The 20,505-nt window shown below is 40.4% G+C and overlaps 2 protein-coding genes and 1 long non-coding RNA gene across 3 annotated transcripts; 1 reads left to right on the forward strand and 2 right to left on the reverse strand.

The window, feature by feature from the left end:
- The first annotated feature begins 603 nt into the window (after positions 1-603).
- Positions 604-5,303, forward strand: LOC128440291 (uncharacterized). The gene is made up of 5 exons (XM_053422963.1): positions 604-634; positions 870-975; positions 2,088-2,829; positions 4,241-4,459; positions 5,009-5,303. The coding sequence occupies exons 2-5, from the start codon at positions 873-875 to the stop codon at positions 5,217-5,219; spliced, it is 1,275 nt and encodes a 424-aa protein (XP_053278938.1). The 5' UTR covers positions 604-634; positions 870-872; the 3' UTR covers positions 5,220-5,303.
- A 1,259-nt stretch (positions 5,304-6,562) lies between these two features.
- LOC128439744 (uncharacterized) lies at positions 6,563-9,350 on the reverse strand. Its single transcript, XM_053422134.1, has 9 exons — positions 9,194-9,350; positions 8,934-9,025; positions 8,740-8,774; positions 8,567-8,600; positions 8,409-8,482; positions 8,153-8,239; positions 7,552-7,754; positions 7,261-7,371; positions 6,563-6,585 (listed from the first exon to the last, which is right to left on the reverse strand). Exons 1-9 carry the CDS (start codon positions 9,348-9,350, stop codon positions 6,563-6,565), a joined length of 816 nt encoding a protein of 271 aa, XP_053278109.1.
- A 30-nt stretch (positions 9,351-9,380) lies between these two features.
- On the reverse strand, positions 9,381-10,462 carry LOC128440293 (uncharacterized). The gene is made up of 4 exons (XR_008338502.1): positions 10,348-10,462; positions 9,888-10,008; positions 9,584-9,708; positions 9,381-9,494 (listed from the first exon to the last, which is right to left on the reverse strand). It is a non-coding gene; the product is annotated as an uncharacterized LOC128440293 (long non-coding RNA).
- Between the last annotated feature and the right edge of the window lie 10,043 nt (positions 10,463-20,505).

The following is a 20,505-nucleotide window of genomic DNA, read 5'->3' on the forward strand; positions in this document are numbered from 1 at the left end:
GAGCTCATGAGATGCAACACATGACTTTTAATTTATCTACATTCATATGAAGATAGCTGTTGATAGAGATCAGCCAAAATGTCGCCTGGACCTAAAACACCAACAACAAGTATCTTCTGGTGTTTTATGAAGAGAAAAGTACGGTGGCCCTGAAAGCTCAACGAACGGCAACTTAAGAAAACACATGCAAGTTGACAAAACACCAGCAAAGTAACAAAACATCTTCATCAATTTCACAACACAACACGCTGCAAATAGAGAAACGCGCAGCAAATACCCGAACGCGTTGCAAATAGAGAAACGTGCAGCAAATACCCGAACGCGCAGCAAATACCCGAACGCGCAGCAAATAGAGAAACGCGCAGCAAATAGAGAAACGCGCAGCAAATACCTTAACGCGCAGCAAAAAGCCAAACGCGCAGCAAGAAGCCAAACGCGCAGCAAGAAGCCAAACGCGCAGCAAGAAGCCAAACGCGCAGCAAGAAGCCAAACGCGCAGCAAGAAGAGGCCACAACACAACGGAAGTGTTTCCAGGGGACACCTAAAAGTGATGGACACGCCCGGATGTTGTTGCTGCAGCTGTTTGGAGTTTCTAACGCCGGTGTCCGTCTACCACGTGAACGTTAACTAAACTGTAAGTTTTGTTTGGGTTTATTTTCATAAATAATCAACTTTATTACTGTATACTGTTAACCCCCGAGACGTATACGATCTCAAGTAGCATGTCTTTCGGAGGAATGCCTCCTCAATTGTATGAGCTCGAAACATGCCGTCTTTTCCTGTTAAACTGAAGAAACAGCGCTAAAAAGACAGCCCCTGTTTAAGAATAATTTACAGCACTTAGCATTCACATTCTTCCTTTTCTCCAGGCAATGTATTGTCCATATTGTGGAAACCAATTTGTTGGACGTGGTGGACGTTTTTGTGGCTCCTGTGGCAGCAACATTGAGTTTTTGTCACCTTTTGCAGAAGATGGTAAGCTCTTCACTAGTATTTGAGTTTAAATGTCTTCTTTGTGCATGATGTGGTAATGTGTTAATGAATGATGTAGACTTACTTTTGTAAGTAATGCCTGTGAAGGAATTATTCTTCTTATATGTTAAACCTTCCTCTTTTAGGTAAAAGGTTAATTAAGAGTGTTTCCCAGGCCAACCTAAATGGAACAGGGCAATAATGAATGTTATTAAGTACATATGTGTTTGCCCTGCAATGACATGTTAAAATGGCTGCTGTGAAAAGGGCCTGTTGTTCACCACACAGGTGATAAAAGTATGCATCTAGGTTTCTGTGTTCTGACTTATAAGCTTAATATGCTTAAATACAAAACAATAGTGGTATGTTTACATCATTGGTAAAGAAGGTAATATTGAAGATGAGGTTATCATTGTCAGTGAGACTTTGATGCTAGTAATGTTAAATGCCAATCCAAGTTAAAGTTGCGCACACATTGAGCAGACTAATAGCACTTCTGTCCATCCTGGGAGAGGGATCCCTCACATGTTACTCTCTGAAGTTTTTACTATCTTTTTACCCTGTGAAAAGTTTTTTTGTAGTTTTTCCTTACACTTGTTTAGGGTTAAGGGCAGAGGTTGTCGCACCTTGTAAAGCCCTATGGTAACTGGTTTTGTATTTATATAGCTCTTCTCTAGTCTTGATGACCACTCAAACGCTTAAAAGTACAGTTTTACATTCACCATTCACACACATATTCATACAGTGCATCTATTCGCAGCACTTTGTTAATCTATTGGGGGCCATTCTGGGTTCAGAATCTTGCCCAAAGACACCTCGGCATGCAGATAGGTCAGACTGGGGATCTAACTGTTGACCTTCAGGTTGGAGGACGACCACTCTACCCCTCAGCCACGGCCGCCCAATGGCCGTGGCTGTTGTGATTTGTGAATATGAGCTATACAAATAAAATTTGATTGATTGATTGACTAAATACTTTATACTCTATGTGTGCATCAAACAGTTCACCTGTTTTATTCTTTCTTGCTACTGATACATTTGTGTTTTTCTTATTAGTTTTGTCTCTGCATCCCTGCATTCCTAATGACCCTGTTCTATTTTCCCTTCTGGTCCAGGACCCATATTGGATGAAGTCACGGAGACAGGCCTCATCCAAAAATATTTCTCAGACGGTCACACATACGAGGTGATCCTAGATTTTCTTGGAAAAAAGCACAACATTTTTATGAATCTCAGCACTTTAAAGAGGAGGCTAAAAGAAGCAGGCCTAACTAGGAGGACAAATTATACTCCCATTGCCACTGTGCAGGCAACTGTTGCACAGGAACTGAGAGGCTCTGGTCAGCTGTTAGGTTACAGAGCCATGTGGCAGACATTGCAACAGAAGTATCACCTGACAGTTAAAAGAGATGATGTTAGGCAAACCATTGCCAGACTGGATCCATCTGGAGTTCAACTTCGCTCTAGGCGCAGGTTTGTCAGAAGAGGATACTTCACAGAGGGACCAAACCAAGTGTGGCATGCTGATGGGTATGATAAATTGAAACCCTTTGGTATTGCCATCAGTGGCTGCATTGATGGCTTCTCAAGGAAAGTAATGTGGCTCATGAGTGGCAGCACTAATAATGATCCAGGGATCATAGCACAGTATTATATGCAGTGTGTATCTGAGTTTGGACAACTCCCAGCCCGCCTTCGCACAGACTGTGGAACTGAAAATGGCACTATGGCAGCAATGCATTGTGCATTAAGATCTCAGCATAGAGATGACTTTGCAGGATCCCTCAGTCACATGTATGGCACCTCAACGGCAAACCAACGAATCGAGAGTTGGTGGTCTTTCTTCAGAAAGCAAAGGTACAAGACTTTTAAGGTCAATTCCAAGAACATGTACAGTGCTGTGAAAAAGTATTTGCCCTCTTCTGGGTTTCTTATTTTTTTGCATATTTGTCACACTTAAATGTTTCAGATCATCAAACTAATTTTAATATTAGACAAAGATAACCACAGTAAATACAAAAACAGATGAGAAACGAAGTAATTGACATGTATCAGTCTGGAAAATTACACAGCCATTTCTAAGGCTTTAGGACTTCAGTGAACCACGGTCAGAGACATTATCCACATATGGAGAAGACTTGGAACGGTTGTGAACCTTACCAGGAGTGGCCAGCCTACTAAAATTACTCCAAGAGCGCATCGACGACTCCTCCAGGAGGTCATAAAAGACCCAGAACAACATCTAAGGAACTGCAGGCCTCACTTGCCTCAGTTACGGTCAGTGTTCATGATACAACAATAAGAAAGAGACTGAGCAAAAATGGCATCCATGGGAGTGTTCCAAGGCGAAAGCCACTGCTGACCAAAAGAACACAAAGGCCTGTCTCACATTTGCCAAAAAACCTATTGATGATACCCAAAACTTTTTGGAAGAGTTGGGTACTGTTACGTCTGGCGTAAAACTAGAACTAAAACAGCATTTCATAAAAACAACATCATAACAACAGTCAAACATGATGGCGGTAGTGTGATGTTCTGGGGTTGCTTTGCAGCTTCAGGACCTGGATTACTTGCCATAATTGATGGAACCATGAATTCTGCTCTCTAAAAGAAAGTCCTGAAGGAGAATGTACGGCCATCAGTTTGTGACATCATGCTCAAGCGCACCAGCATGTCCACTCGAATGGCTCAAAAAAAACAAAATGAATGTTTTTGAGTCACCTAGTCAAAGTCCGGACTTATTTGGCTAGAGATGCTGTGGCCATTTATGCTCGAAAACCATCCAATGTTGCTGAATTAAAAGAATTCTGCAAAGAAGAGTGGTGCAAAATTCCTCCACAGCGATGTGAAAGACTCATTGGCAGTTATCACAAACATCTGATTGCAGTTGTTGCCGCCAAGGGTGGCACAACCACTTATCAGGTTTAGGGGGCAATTACTTTTTCACAGAGGGCCAAGTAGGTTTGGATAGACTTTTTCACTTAATAAATGAAATCATCATTTAAAAACTGCATTTTGTATTTAATCTGGTTATCTTTGTCTAATGTACAAATTTGTCTGATGATCTGAATCATTTAAGTGTGACAAAAATGCAAAAAAAAAAAAAATCAGGAAGGGGGCAAATTTTTCACAGCACTGTATGTAATGCTGCTATGTAGTCAGTTCTGTGTTTTATGTGTTTTCACATGCCAGAGGTTTTCAGCTGTGTCAACAATCTACATTACAAAAGAGTAACAACACTACAAAGACTTTGTCATTCCACCATTAGGACTCAGTTCTGGATTGATGTCTTCAGTGACCTGAGAGAGAGGCACCTTTTCAACGGCAGCCATGAGCACAAGTGCCTCATACGGTATGTCTTCCTGGCCGTCTTGCAGAAAGAGCTTGATGAGTACAGACAACTTTGGAACAACCACACCATCCGACCTGTTCGTCAATCTCGTTGTCCATCGGGTAAACCAGAAGCCATGTACCACCTGCCTGACAGGTTTGTATTTACAGTATGTGCTATGTGACCATGTTTTATAAATATATGATTGCATTTTCACTTGAGTTAATTTGAACACAATATGTGTGATGCCTAAAGCAGATCAAGTGTATAGTGAGATGCTCTGCAACTTCTACAGGGTCCTGCACTGAGACTTTGCTTACACCTTTGGTATACTGGCCCAATATGACAAATTCATCAAATGAAAAATTCCAAAGTATGAAAACTATTTCATTCTTTCCAAAGGGAACTCAGATACAATAACTAAAATTACCCTTCCACACCAAACCTACATTTAAAATGTACAAAGCAAAAAGGTGAATTTATCTTATAAATACAAAAAAGTGCCTTGTGGTAGAAGCTAATATAATGACTTTATTTGTTTGAAAGAGCTTCTGTCAAACCATAAATTAACTTGTGGCTCATTTCTGTCAACAGATTAGTTTGAATTATAATTCTTATTTTGCATTTTTGCCTACCTTTTGGGGGGTTAAATGATCAATTTATAATGACTTGACTTAAAGCTTTTTGATTTCTGACTGGCCTTAGGTTTGACGGAAGGGAATGTGGATTCCCAGTGTCCCAGGAAGCCCTACACCAGTTTGATGACTTACTGCCAGCTCCGCGCAGTCTGTGTGGTGATGTTGATCTCCAAAGTCATTTTGCAGACTTGGAGAGACAGAGTGGGCTTGCTCTACCAGTCAACTGGACAACTGCTGTTGTGAATTACATATCACTCAAGAATATGTCTGGACTTTAGAATCTTCAGCTCCTGGTTCTGCAACATAATTTGACTGGTAGACATACGTGTTATGTAAATAAATTATTGTAAAAATAACTAACATCCAACAGCCTTGTGTATTTGTTCATTTATTTGTTCTGTTACATCAGTTTCTTTTGTACATTTTAGATTTTGTCAACACAATGAATATACCACACATGGAAAACCCTGTGGTCTTTAATGAAAACTGTAACATGTAAAAAAATAAAACAGCTTCAAGATGTTGAACAGTGTAACAGTACAATCAAAATGTTTAAACTGAATGTGCCTCGTTTTGATAAAATAGCTTGAAACTTTAACTAACAAATTGCAGGCTAAAAACTCAGACTGATATATGAACATGTCTGCTTTCCTAAAATGGTCATAAAATAAGTGGCACATTTGCAACATTTGAATATAACAGCTTAACATTAACTTTGGTGAACCAGGTTTTGGGCTTTAAATAAGTACTTGCTGGACATTCCAGTGATCAGCAATTGGTTTGAGCTTTAAAGAAGCCCAAACCCAGGGGCATTTTGTATGCCAAAATCCATGGCTTCTTGAAAGTCTTCATAGGTTTGTAAGATCGGAATCTTAATTGTATTAGAACATACATTTGCGACAGGAAAGCGTGAGGTCTTTTGAAACAGTATCTGCGGCTGTGGCTGTATAGTTGCAAGAGGAACTTCCCTCAGCCCGGTCCCAAACATCAGGACATCCTCCAAAAATGGGCTCGCCTGTTTTTCTGGCAGGGAGGGGGGGAGGAATTTGTTAGGCATTTGTTGTTTTAAGAATAGATTGTGGCAGAAAACGATTGCTGCAGTTAAAGTTTTATATCTCACTGTTTAATGCATTGATGATTCTGCAGGTCTTATAATTTTGAAGTCAATACCTTCAACGTAGAGCAGATAATCTCGCCAGTAGCCCAGTACTCTGGTCTCTTCCTGACACCTGGTGCTACCAGGTGGACTGAACTCCACCTGAAAGATGTTTTCCAAAACATCAGCAGTCAGTTTTGTCTCCGTGTAGCACATGAATGAGAAGAACAATGAAGGATGCTGTTCCAGTGCGTTAATAAAATCCAGCGTCGCTAGTCCTTCCTTGAACCTACAACACATACAGAAATATTTATTTATTTGCCAAGTACAATGTACAAGGAATTTGTTCCACAGAATAGACCGAATATGTTATACCTCTGGATGGAATGATGGTTACGGTAGATGAAATACCACTGAATGTAATCCTCGACGACTTTTTTCTGATCCTCCAGAGTCCTCATAAATCGACAACAGCCTGCTGTCTGAAGCATACTTGAGTGCTTTTCTGTGAGACCCCGGAGTTCCCTAAGTGATGTTGTGCTCTTTATCTAGTGAAAAACATAGAGCAGTTAACAAACCACCTAACAATGGCTTCAGTTCCCAGTCAGAAAAAGGATCTCTGACAACAAAGTAAACCCGTGAAAATATTCTAAATATAGCGTTCACTTAAATTGATAAACATTTTTTAACGGTGGCTAAAATCCGTTCTGACCCTGTCTACAGCAGGAATAAGTATCTCATACAACCCTACTTCAAACAAGCCAAACTATCCCTTTAAGGCTGGGAGCACTCATCAAACAGTGGTTTCTACTGGATTTGTTTGGATATCTCTCCGCTGGTCAGAACGGTATGTCAGTATATTGGAAGATGGGAATATCTACAGGCCTTTTATCAACACATAACAGCAGAATATATCTCTTAAAATCTAATTTAAGGCATTATATTAATAACACTGAATTGTGTACATTTAATTCAAAGACAGGTTTGAAAATAGTTAAGTCTATTTTTTATTTAGAGTCCCTTTCCACATGGAAGTTCTCTATTACAGTACTGTCAAACAAACTATTTTTCAGCCACGGAGGTATCAATTCATCTTCTTTTGTGTCGGTTTCATGATTTCATGAAATTGCTTAACCCAGCCCAACAAAGTACCTCCAAGAGGGCCTTCTTCACTTCCTCATCATGTATGTCCTCAATTGGAGCCTCAATTATCTTAGATTTACCAATGAGGTAGAGGAAGAGGTTTGGGGAAAGACAACGAGGCCCTGGACCATCATTGACACAGGAGACGGCAATCATTCTTCCTATCTGGAAGTATTCATCCTCTTCTACAGCTACAAAATACAAATATTGCAATGTTAGGACAAATAACTTTGCAACATTATAAAAACGTGACACCTAAGGATTACCTTTGCAATCAAATGACAGGTATTTGGCATTGTCTTTGCCGTAAAATACTTGTCTTGTCTTGATGGAGTCCATCAAAAGGGTAAGAAATTCTCTGGTAGGCCCACCGGTGTCCACAGCGTCTTCGGTCAACCCTACATCATCCGTGAATTTCACCATTAGAGTGTAGCTAGGGTCATACGAGGATCGCTTGAACCCTCTAATGGCACCATCCCAGACATTGGACCGGTTTATATTAAATCTGCTACAGGACTTTGTGTCAAGTTTCTGTGACAGATTTAGGACCACGTCTGCAGCTGTCAGTCCATCACTGTAGTATAAGAAAACAGTCAGTTAACGGCAAGAACATTTTAAGACTGTCTCTTCTTAGATGTGTGGATCATTTAAAATATAACTAAAACTTAGTTTTAGTTTTTTATGGGCTTTTTACATTACTCGAAAATGATAAGCTGATGTCTGACATCACAATTTGACCTAAGTAATAGGTTGTTCCACATGACCATGTTCTTCTGCAGAGGGACAACTGGGGAGAACAAACTTGACAGGTCCTTTAAGATTTGACTTCGTTAAATAAATCCTATGACTACTGAAAGCAACTAAAAATGTGTTCAGTTGACAAAATACATAGTTTGTCTGAGGGTTAGAAAAATAAGGAAGGCTTAAGGTAAACAACTATGTGCCGATAGTACTTCTTATATGTGATAGTACCTGTGATCCTCTTGGAACTTCTCCTCTTCCCCAGAATCTGAGGAACTGCTCTCAATTACAACAGGTGCATATATATCTGTGTATGTACTGTGGAAGAAAGGTAAAAGAACAATTGCCTTTTGAAATAAACAGTGAAATACAGTTTATCTAGTCTGTGTCTAGTATTGTATAAAACAATAACAAACTATGTCGCTGTCCTAATAATTTTTACCACACTGAACATGTCAGAATAAAAAAAATAAAAGTTATGACTGACTTGTAGAATTCTCTTGAAGTGCTGGGCTGATCTACTGAGGTAGTCATCTGCTTGGGCCTTGACTCACTCTTGGTCTGTAACATTGATAAGACCAAACATCACAGCTCAATCAAAATAATGACAATTGCGGGTTTACTATAGTACAGAATATTACATACTTGTCCACTGCTTGACTGGGATGTTGTCGATCTCCTAAAAAGTACAAATAATTCGAAACGATTTAATAGAAATAGTGACTGTTTTGTAAAGGACATGAAACTCTTTCTGAAACATATTATTTATATGGCTGGTACAGGGACCAAAACAATGTGTCAGCAGATATTTTACTTACAAATCCGGTGTGCTGCTTTCAAGGCTTTCCCATAGCTGCGGAGTGTAAATATCAGACCCTAAACTTATTCATAGCCATAACACCGAATAAAACCAATGTATATGCCTCATCTGTTGTCTAGGATATTTTAATGGGTTACAACTGCAGTGTAAGCACAAACATCTTGAACAAATAAATCCCTGAGATGTACCTACCACTGTGTCCGAAAGAGGCGACATATTGGGTGGCACCCTCACCACAACTTCATCATCCGCCTCGTCCTCTGAATCTGAGTCATTTCTGTGACCTTGAAGAAGACTTTTATCATTAGATTGTTCTCTATTTCAAATTACATGTTAAATATTTAGGCTACTAATTACTTAACTGTTGCTTGAATCCCACAAACTCAAAACAATAATCACAAAAAGTATTTTGATTTGTTTTACATGTGCATACACTGTATTTCAATACTTACTCATGACCTCAAGGGTGCAGATATAAAGTGTGAGCCTTTGGTACGGCTTTCCAATGGCCTCTTTATATTTTTCGATCGTAAAAGGTGTGTCAGTCCCTGGTATATTTTTAACTTGAGAGCCATCCGGATATAGCAAGACATATTCGCCATCCTCCATATCTCGGTTGAAATCTTTCAGTTTTTTTGTGGCAACCGCCAAAAGTTGCTCCGCCGTCAACTGAGGTTCCACATTTAGGGGAAGTGTTTTCCCTCTTACCGGCTTGAGGCCATGTTTTGTCTGGTTCATTACCCCAACCGAAATCTAGATCAAAAGTCATAAAAGATGGAGGGCAAAAGGTTAAGAAGGTTGAAAATGCAACTTTACAATGTCAAACATAAATATTAACTTACCTTGACTGCTATTGGTGCTTTCTTTGGGCCTTTAGAAAACGTCTTTCTCTCGTTTTCTTTCTGTGCCCTGTACCTCATGAACTGGTTAGCACATGCCTTTTGTTGACTGGTACCAGCAACAGTCACTGAGAGAGAGAGAGAGAGAGAGAGAGAGAGAGAGAGAGAGAGAGAGAGAGAGAGAGAGAGAGAGAGAGAGAGAGAGAGAAATTACCTATGACAATGCAGTACAGTAGATAATATACAAGCAGCTTCGTAGGATAATGTCACCTTTGGACACAATTTTAAATTGAACTATGGTCTTCACCTGCACTTGTTGATGCTGTAGAAGCGTGGATGAAACTAACATCTCGCCCACAGGAGCAGCAATATCTTGGGCTCTGGATTGAGTCCAATAATAAGCCACAAAAAGGGCAAAACATTTTTATCTGAAAAATAAATGGGTTAAAGTTAGCATGTTACATTGTATTCTGCTGTTCTGTCTACATTTTAAAATATTAACGCTGTCAACTGCATCTTAATTTGCTTACTTCTTGGTTTAACCATTAATTAAACAATTTATAATTAATTTGTCTTCAAACGTTACTTGATGACAGTTCTGAAAGTAATACAAACGTTAAAGCAAGCTAGCGTTTTTCACAATTAAGTGTGTATTTCGTATTTTTCAATTGGAAGTCTAATAATAAGCAAAACGTCAACGCTCGGTTAACAGTATATATCTGCAGTAATAAAGTGATTATTTATGAAAATAAACCAAAGAAACTTACAGTTTAGTTAACTCTCACGTAGTAGACGGACACCGGCTTTAGAAACTCCAAATACCTGCAGCAGCAACACCTTCCGGGCGTGTCTATCACTTTTAGGTGTCCCCTGGAAACACTTCCGTTGTGTTGTGGCCTCTTCTTGCTGCGCGTTTGGCTTCTTGCTGCACGTTTGGCTTCTTGCTGCGCGTTTGGCTTCTTGCTGCGCGTTTGGCTTCTTGCTGCGCGTTTGGCTTCTTGCTGCGCGTTTGGCTTTTTGCAACGCGTTACGGTATTTGTTGCGCGTTTCTCTATTTGCAACGCGTTCGGGTATTTGCTGCACGTTTCTCTATTTGCAACGCGTTCGGGTATTTGCTGCGCGTTTCTCTATTTGCAGTGTGTTGTGTTGTGAAATTGATGAAGATGTTTTGTTACTTTGCTGGTGTTTTGTCAACTTGCATGTGTTTTCTTAAGTTGCCGTTCGTTGAGCTTTCAGGGCCACCGTAGAAAAGCAATAAAATAAATGAGTAGGTCTGTAAAGAGTGAACTGTGAATGGAAGACAGAGTCTGAGTCTGAATGTCTCCTGTCTACATTCAAAGCACCAAAATATTGACCGTTGTCCCCAGAGGCTAATTCGTTGTTGAAGATAGCCTATTGGGCTCCGACATTGTGCCTGTGTTAAATTATCATTTGACTCCGGGACACAGCTGAATTTGTGTCTATTCTAACATTTGACTTCACAATATTCCACAACAGCCTCACTGACTTCAGCTACCTTCATTGGAGTGGAGCTGTTTTTATCCTGTGTGTATCCACACGTCCGATCACATTACATCACAACTGCTCTACTGCGTTGCCCAGCAGATGGTGAGCTGATGACCATTCATAATGGAGGAAATGAACATTTAATCACCAGATAACAGAAATTAGATTGGCTTGTACTTCCATCAAGGGAGTCCGCAGTCTTTATTTGAGGTCTGGACATATCTGGTTTCTCTGAACAGTACTTAAAATTTTCATGGTAGCGGTGCTCAATTGCAGTGAAGGACACATTCTCACATGATGTGATTGTATCCTCGTATATGTCTCCATGTTGTCCTTAAGCTGATCTAAAGTTGGAAGGCTGTCCTCCCTCCCAGTCTGTCCTCTGTCACAGCCAGAGGGCTGGAGCTGCTCTCTGGTGTCCTGTCGGTGTTTGGACCTCACTTGTCTTCTGTGTGTCTTCTCCACCAGACTCCACAGACAGAGCAACCACCCACAATCTGACCTCCATCTTGTGTCCTTCAAACCAGCACAAAACTTCACGTCTCTTTCTTTATCACGGCTCAGCTGTGTTGTCTGCTTTGGTTAATTAATAATAGACCTTTAAATATGAGCCATCACAGCTGGTTTGCAGGATGTTACTAGTTTCAGAATCACAAATACATTTCAAACATTTACTCCATTCAGGGTTTTTGATTTTGATTATCTTTTCAAACGCTGCATCATTTATTTCTTTTGGTTTTCCTATTTATGTGGTGTATTGTGTTAAATGTTTTTGCTCAAACGAATGCATTTCTTTTTATTTATCTGACATTGCCAGTTTATCCCTTTATCTTAAGGGCAACCTCTTACTTTTCTCCTTTTCCTAATCTTCCTCCATTTCTTCTACCACCTGCTCCTTCATTTTCTACTACACTCTCTCAATAAACAATGGGAGACATGACGTCAAGCCCTAATTGACTGGCTCATAATAGTGTAGTAATGAACCCTGTAAGCAACAGACCAAGGCAAGCACAAGTGATTCAGACCCAGGCTGAAAACTACACATTGTCCCTTATGTCTTCCTCTATTCAGAGCAGCAAAGTCACAACAACTCAAATAGTTCCTCAACCTATTGACCTCTCCACTGACTATATAGTCAGGGAGACAAGAAAATAGACAAAGGGGAAAAGGAGAGGGGAGGAGAAGAGGAGAGGCTCTGTCAGTTAAGGTTTTGTCTGCTATTGACTGTGTGTGAATTGGATTCGGCCAAGACTTACAGTGCCTTGCATAAGTATTCACCCCCTTTGGACTTTTCTACATTTTGTCATGGTATAACCACAGATTAAAATTTATTTCATCGTGAGTTTATGTAATGGACCAACACAAAATAGTGCATCATTTGGAAGTGGGGGGAAATATTACATGGATTTCACAATTATTTACAAATAAAAATCTGAAAAGTGTTGAGTACATATGTATTCACCCCCTTTACTGTGAAACCCCTAACAAAGATCTGGTGCGACCAATTGCATTCACAAGTCACATTTGCAAGTCACATAATTAGTAAATAGGGTCCACCTGTCTGCAATTTAATCTCAGTATAAATACACCTGTTCTGTGACAGACTCAGAGTTTGTTGGAGATCATTACTGAACAAACAGCATCATGAAGACCAAGGAGCTCACCAAACAGGTCAGGGATAAAGTTGTGGAGAAATATGAAGCAGGGTTAGGTTATAAAAAAATATCCAGAGCTTTGAACATCTCTCTGAGCACCATAAAATCCATCATAAGAAAATGGAAAGAATATGGCACAACCGCAAACCTACCAAGAGGAGGCCGTCCACCCAAACTGAAGAGTCGGACAAGGAGAAAATTAATCAGAGAAGCAACCAGGAGGCCCATGGTTACTCTGGAGGAGTTGCAGAGATCCACAGCTGAGGTGGGAGAATCTGTCCACAGGACAGCTATTAGTCGTCTACTCCACAAATCTGGCCTTTATGGAAGAGTGGCAAGAAGAAAGCCATTGTTGAAAGGGATCCATAAAAAATCCCGTTTGGAGTTTGCCAGAAGCCATGTGGGAGACACAGCAAACATGTGGAAGAAGGTGCTCTGGTCAGATGAGACCAAAATTGAACTTTTTGGCCTCAATGCAAAACGCTATGTGTGGCGAAAACCCAACACTGCCCATCACCCTGAGCACACCATCCCAACAGTGAAACATGGTGGTGGTAGCATCATGCTGCGGGGATGCTTCTCTTCAGCAGGTACAGGGAAACTGGTCAGAATAGAGGGAAAGATGGATGGAGCCAAATACAGGGAAATCCTTGAAGAAAATCTGATGTAGTCTGCAAAAGACTTGAGACTGGGGCAGAGGTTCATCTTCCAGCAGGACAATGACCCTAAACATACAGCCAGAGCTACAAAGGAATGGTTTGGATTAAAGAATGTTAATGTCTTAAAATGGCCCAGTCAAAGCCCAGACCTCAATCCAATAGAGAATCTATGGCAAGACTTGAAGATTGCGGTTCACAGATGGTCTCCATCCAATCTGCACCTCCAAAGTACTATGCATGTTTTGTTGATCAAACGGGAAAAAGTTTATTTAAGTCTATTTGAATTCCAGTTAGTAACAGTACATAATGGGAAAAAGTCCAAGGGGGGTGAATACTTATGCAAGGCAATGTAAGTGGATGTGTCATGAATCACCAGTAACGAGCCCAAGCATTTGTAGGTACGTGTATGTACATCTGTTTGACATGGAGTTCACGTAGAATAACACAATGAAGTCCATCATGATAAACATCCTGCATGCCCCTGTGAAATACAGAAGGACAGAGAAGAGTGGAAGGATGGATGGAGGACATGACAAGGGAATAGGGACTTAAACAAGGGAAGAAGCATGAGAGAGATAACAAATACATCAGAGACAAACAGCAGGAGAGACGCGGTACTGTGCTGTCCCGCCGGAGAGAGGAGAGACTGTTCGTCACAGCTTTTTTTTTCATGGTCACAGGGAACGTGTGTGTGTGTGTGTGTGTGTGTGTGTGTGTGTGTGTGTGTGTGTGTGTGTGTGTGTGTGTGTGTGTGTGTGTGTGTGTGTGTGTGTGTGTGTGTGTGTGTGTGTTGAGAATCCTGACCTGGCTTCTAGTGCTCACCGCAAAACCGTTTTTCACTCTGTTTGTTTGCATGCTGGGATTTGCACCGTCTTCTCACAGGCATTATCCGTGTCTGCTTTCATTAAAAAAAACAATCCTTTAGTCATCAGAGAGTGACATAGATTTTCCATCTGAGCCAATAAGAAATTCCTGCACAGACATTCAGTTCAGACAAAGGACCCCTGCCCCCCCCGACTTTAGTCCCTCATTCCCAATAAACACACTTACACTGCGCACTACACACAGTCCACCAACCGCCATGATGATGTGAAGTAAAGAGGAGAAATAAAATGCTTTAAGGCCGGAATGGTTCCTCAGCTCTCAACAGGTTTCAAGGCAGAGGTGTTTGCTATTCATTCTGAACTGCCAGTGGGTGTTTATAGTTGTTTTCCGTCTTCTCCTCTGCACCATCTTAGCCTCTGACCCTGTTCCTAAGTTTTTTTCAAACTCAATAAACGCGCAGTCACCAGTAGGTTCGGTAGGAGTGCTCCTGCCCCTCTCTGTCTTCATCGTCCTCCTCCTCCTCCTCCCACATTCTCTCGTTTCTACATTCAACACAATTTCATACTTTCTCCGGAGTTTGTATTCACCTTCAGGCTGAAAGAAGTGTTTTGTGTAAATTTTCAGTTGTTTTTCACCCTTCATGAGATATGGAGGCATTCCAGTGTAGAGCCCGACTTCCATTACTCATTCTCCTCACAAACACACACAAGCAGCTGTTCATGATAAACAGCCTCATTGACAAAATTGGCTGCACTTCACTTTCCCTCGCTGACATTTTAGTGTGCTTTTTAAATGTTCTTTGGCTTTATTACATTTAAGCTTTCTGTTTAAAATAATTACCACTACGTATGTAATTTCCTGGTCGTCGAGCACGAGGATGTTCACCCTCTGCTGCTACCAACGAAGCCCTTTCCACCTCATCTCAAGCCTGACTGCAGGCCAGCCTCTCCCTCGCTGCCATGCCAGAGAGAACTGGCACACGCACTATCTCACCCTGGCATGGAGCAGATCCCGTCAGCCACCGTTCAGTCAGGAGGAATCAGCTAATTAGTCTCAAACAGCGGAGACAGATAGCTTTCAGCAGCTGGATTGGTTGGAGTGCAACAGACCCAGCATCTCTGCCCCCCCCCCATCCTCCATATTTACAATTCTCAGTGCAATGTCTTCGACCTATTGAGATGTAATCTTGTCATGTTTTATTCACTGTGGTGGGATTTAAAACTGTTCTTGCATGGTGTTAAGATGCTAATCATCTCTTTTCTTTCTTGTCTGTCTTTTGGGACGCTCTCTCCTGCTCTGCTCCACACCTATTACGTCTTTGGATCTTCAAATGCAGGTAAAACTAATGTATAGTTTTTTTGTTGTTTGATCAATTTGAAGAAAATGGCTTTGGCATATTTTGTGAAAACCAAAATTAAGGTCACATTTGCATATTAAATATAAGTTTCAGACCAAATCAGATGTTATATCTCTTGTAGCCAAACATGTTGAGTTTCACAGCAGTGGCTTTTCTGCCTCTGAACACAGAGAATGACTTTAAAAAGTATCAAAGAGGAAAGCAAATAGTTTGACGTGTTATATTTTTGATTAGACAGAAAGAACCTTTCTCTTTCTGTCTTTTCACTCTGGTACTGCACATACAATGATGGCTTGATTCATCCTATCAAAAAGTGAGTTGTGTATTACATCTCCATGATGTCTTTAAGAGTGTTTTTTCCTGTTAAAGTCAACAATACTGTCTGCTTACAACTTCCATTAGAGCCAGTCATTCTCCAAAGCATGCAGCTATATTTTATTTACTCAACATTTTCCTAAATAATCAAAGGAGACATATTACCCCCATGTTCAGGTTCATAATTCTAAGTTGGGTTATGACATTAAAAGGTTAACATGCTCAGAAAACATCACTTTCTTCAAACTGTCCAATGCTGCAGCTCCTCTTTTCATCCTCTCCATTATACACTTGGCGTTACCTCCTGTTTCTTTACGGCTCCTCTTGCGATGACTCCCAGTCTGCTCTGTTTGGCCGTCCAGCCCAGTCTGTTGTGATTGGTCAACCAGTGTAGTGTGTCTTGGAAAGATCGGCCTCTGCTCTCGCTTTACCTGGCCTTGTTTTTGTGTGTGTGAAAGTCGCCACTATATGTGCATTATGCAAACATGGAGCACATAACATCAACATGATCCAGAAGTATAATAATAATAATAATAATAATAAACTGGAGTGAAAACTATCTGCAATGCACTATTGCAAACCTCAGTTTGTTGCTTGCAAAAAACATGTCCATAGCTCTCAGAAATCAATATTTCAACCATAAATTGTTTTACCCTGGGATTTGTGACCACAGTGAAGACAGCATGCATTCCAATTGCTTAGTTTTGTGTTGGATTATGGTGGCAGATGATTGGACCACATGTATTTCTGATCAGAGCACTGACACAAGGAGTGATGCTCAAATTGAAGTAATCTCGCCTGAACAATCACACAGGTTCTATCTATTGAATGCACAGACCCACAAGTGAACAAGGAGAGTTTACCGGCAGTGACCTACTTAGTGTAAACAAATGTAATGTCATGGTTTAGTTAGTTTAGGAACAAAACGTACTTGGTTTGATTCAGGAAAAGATTGTGGCTTGGCTTTAAACAATTCCTTCCTTAAATTTATAGAACGTTCATTGTCATGGTTGAAATAGCAAAAAAATATGTTGACAGCATATCCAGTTTTTCTCTCGTCTGATTGGTTGTTGAAACATCCATCCAGCCGGCTCCTTCTAACACTTTATTGCTCTTTACTTTTTGTCACCTGACCTCTTCCTTTGCTCCTGACACAATCACCACAGCTACCTGATGTCTAGTCCCAATAAAACTTAACTGTGGATCGTAATAAGTTGATGCACAGTCACCCATAATGTTTTTTTTTTACAAGTGTCACACTTTAGATCATGTACTTCCAAAGTACAGAATTCATGTTCACTAAAGCACTCGATCAAAGACTGTATAAAGTGTTAAAGTGTTATAACTACACCAGCAGCTGTTGGCTGGAGGCTTGCAGTCAATTTGATGATGTAGTAACTGTGTCCCCTCCTCTAAACCGGCCTCTGTCTCTCTCTGTGCTCGCAGCAGCACCATTTCCTCAGTATATTCTGGCTACAGTAACTTTGTGAGCTGAAGACATATAAGAGTAATACACTAATAGCTGCATTGTCATGGTAAGCCATGGCAAAGCTGTTGTGCTAATCATCCAGGAAAAGATAAATTGCAGCGTTCTACTGACAATGATATGATTGTTGTTAATTTACTAGTGTTTGTTTAAACAAAATAAAGTGCACCCACTTGTTATGCCTACTACAGCAAAACCATGGCTGATCCAACTGTTCCCAGTGTCATTTGGGTAAACCAAAATGGAAATCAAGTGGGGGATAATGTATTACAACAGAAACATGTGAACCTTACAGGGAGGACACAGGTTTCCAAAGGCATTCTGTTCTGTTCTGTTCTGCTCTGTCTGGTGTGTCCCTGCACAGAAAGAGTCTCAGACACAATTCTCACTCATTCCTCTCACCCACAAGCATATTGTTACAGTTGCAATCAGAAATATTCAACCCCCCAAATATTTTAAGGATTTATCAATTAATGTTGACTTAATCTTCTCTTTGAGCAAGATTCTGCTTCGGATGACTTCTTTATGAGTTGAGTGATACAAAAAATCAACACGGAAAATGCATGATGTAGTATTTGTGTGTAGCAGTATATTTTGTTAAGATAGCCATGTCACAATTATTCAACCCCTATATAATATTGTTGTTTTTAAAGCTGTCTGACAGTTTTTTTGTCTTAAAGTTGAGTTGAAACATTATTAAGCCTTTGGGAAATCTACACTGATCCTTCATTTGCTTCAGCTGTGATGCATATATAAACCCTACCCATGAAGGTATTCAAGGTGAGTTGCAATCATGGGAAAGACAAAGGAGCTTCCACAAAAGCTGAGAGAGGATTATTTCATCACACCTGAAAGGCCTTGGGTAGAAGAAGATTTCCCCAAAAAATGATATTCCAAGAGACACAATTGGGAAAATTATAAGGAAGTTTAAAACTGATGGAGCAGCTTCAAACCTGCCCGGCCGTGGAAGAAAGCCCAACATTTCATCAAGGACCCTCAACAACTTAGTCAGAACAACTCAGATAAACCCCTGTGTGACTGCAAGACACCTACAGGACGAACTGATGAAGGCTGGTACAAGTGCGTCAGTGGCAACTATAAGACGTGCACTGGATAAAAAAGGACTTCATGGCCGGCTTCAAGACACACTCAGCTCTTGACCACAAGGAACATCAAAAGTCGACTAGAATATGCCAGGAGTAATTTGGATAAGACTACTGAGTTTTGGGTGACAGTTCTATGGACTGATGAAACCAAACTGGAACTGTTTGGACGTATGGACCAGCGGTATGTCTGGCGTGTGAAAGGCCAGGCTTAGGACCAGAAGACTACCATCCCCACAGTCCAGCATGGAGGTTGGTCAAAGATGATGTTGGGCGGTTTTTCTGCGGCAGGAACTAGCCATTTTAAAGAGGAATGTGATGCCTTCTGTTGACAAATTAAACCTTGGTGATCATTGGACTTTCCAGCAAGACAATGATCCAAAGCAAAACCTCCAAGTCCACCGAAGCTTGGTTGAGAAAAAGATCCTGGAACGTCCTGGAGTGGCATTCACAGTCACCAGATTCAAATTTGAGTGAAAATCTTTTGTGGGATTTAAAGAAGGCAGTTGCAGCATGGAAGCCATCAAACGTCACTGATCTAGAGGCTTTTGCACTTGAAAAATGGGCAAAGATTCCAATCTAGTGGTGTAAGAAGGTTGTCCGCACTTACCGAAAACATTTTTTAGAAGTTATAAAAGATAAAGGATGTGCCACAAGGTACTGAAGCTGGGGGGTTGAATAATACTGCACATGAACATGTGTTGAAAGAGTTACATTTTTCATTTGAACTTCAAAGTTAACTCAACTTCTGTTGTCAAAATAACTAAAATATCAATAAATATCCTTTGTTGTTTGATGAGGTTTTTTTGTCATTTATTGTCATCATCTGTCATCCACATCCCTATAATGTCTTTTGAGATGAGGGGGTTGAATATTTCTGATTGCAACTGTACGTGTCTGTTCTACTTCCACATGGAGCACTGGAGCTGCTGCTGCTGCTGCTGGTCTGCTCACCTGTTGATCACTACAAGCCTTCTGTGTAGACACATGCTGCTTGTGTCCAAGTACGCAATAGCGATACATCAGAAAACTGGTCTAGCTCCTATCTTTGGCTTTTCATCTATTTCATTCTATGTTCCTTTTTCCCATTTATACTGGATACACTGATACATCTCTGTAACCTAGCTTACAATGGGCAGCGATAATGATCTTAACTTTGCCACCATTTCCTGCTGTCAGCTGTTTAGTAATGCATCATTGGCTTTTACATTGTATACTTTGCATGTAAATCAGACATATCAGTGAGCTCATGTTAATTCACTTTTGCAGATGGTTCTGGCCCCCCCTCCAATTCAGACCCCTTTACATTGGTCCTGAAACCACTCGAAACAATCACAAACATACATCTAAAATTAGGAGGGTTTCATGTGATGTGTGCACAGTAGACATGCAGCTGAAGCTAATAACCAAGATGGCCACTGGCAATATGTAGAGGTCTATTATAATCCGCTATAGAGACAAATGGATTTGACCATATGCTGGATTGTGTTATGATGCACATTGATATGATATGATATGCAAACTGAATTGTTTGCTGTGTGGAGGTGTATCAACATTAGGCGTCTTCAATTCAAACCTTCTTGCAATAGCAACGTTGACATTGTAAGAAGTACTTTACGTAGTTGTAGGCACTATGAAGTAGGTAACGCAGCAACATATTCATAATGATATCAATCTAATTCAAACACTTTGATCCGACAGTGACTTGAGCGGTACTTGACTCCAGTCTGTTTGTTTTTTCACCCCATGCAGTGGCAGCTTCATGGTTATATGTATGTGTGACAGTAGTGTCTAACACATTGGGTTGAAGATAATCTCCCTCTGCTCTTGTATTCTACTTCAAACTGTGCTGTCAGTTTTTTTTTTTTTTTTAAGTTATATTAATGGTATCTTTCTTTATAATTTGGTTCCTTTGTTGCATTTAAAAACTCTAAAAACGAATGTGTTTGTTATTCCATGTTGGTATCATGGACAGAAAAAAAAAATATATATATATATAAGTTTTAGATAATAGTCTCA

Source organism: Pleuronectes platessa, chromosome 5 (assembly GCF_947347685.1).
Source record: "Pleuronectes platessa chromosome 5, fPlePla1.1, whole genome shotgun sequence".
Classification (NCBI taxonomy): domain Eukaryota; kingdom Metazoa; phylum Chordata; class Actinopteri; order Pleuronectiformes; family Pleuronectidae; genus Pleuronectes; species Pleuronectes platessa.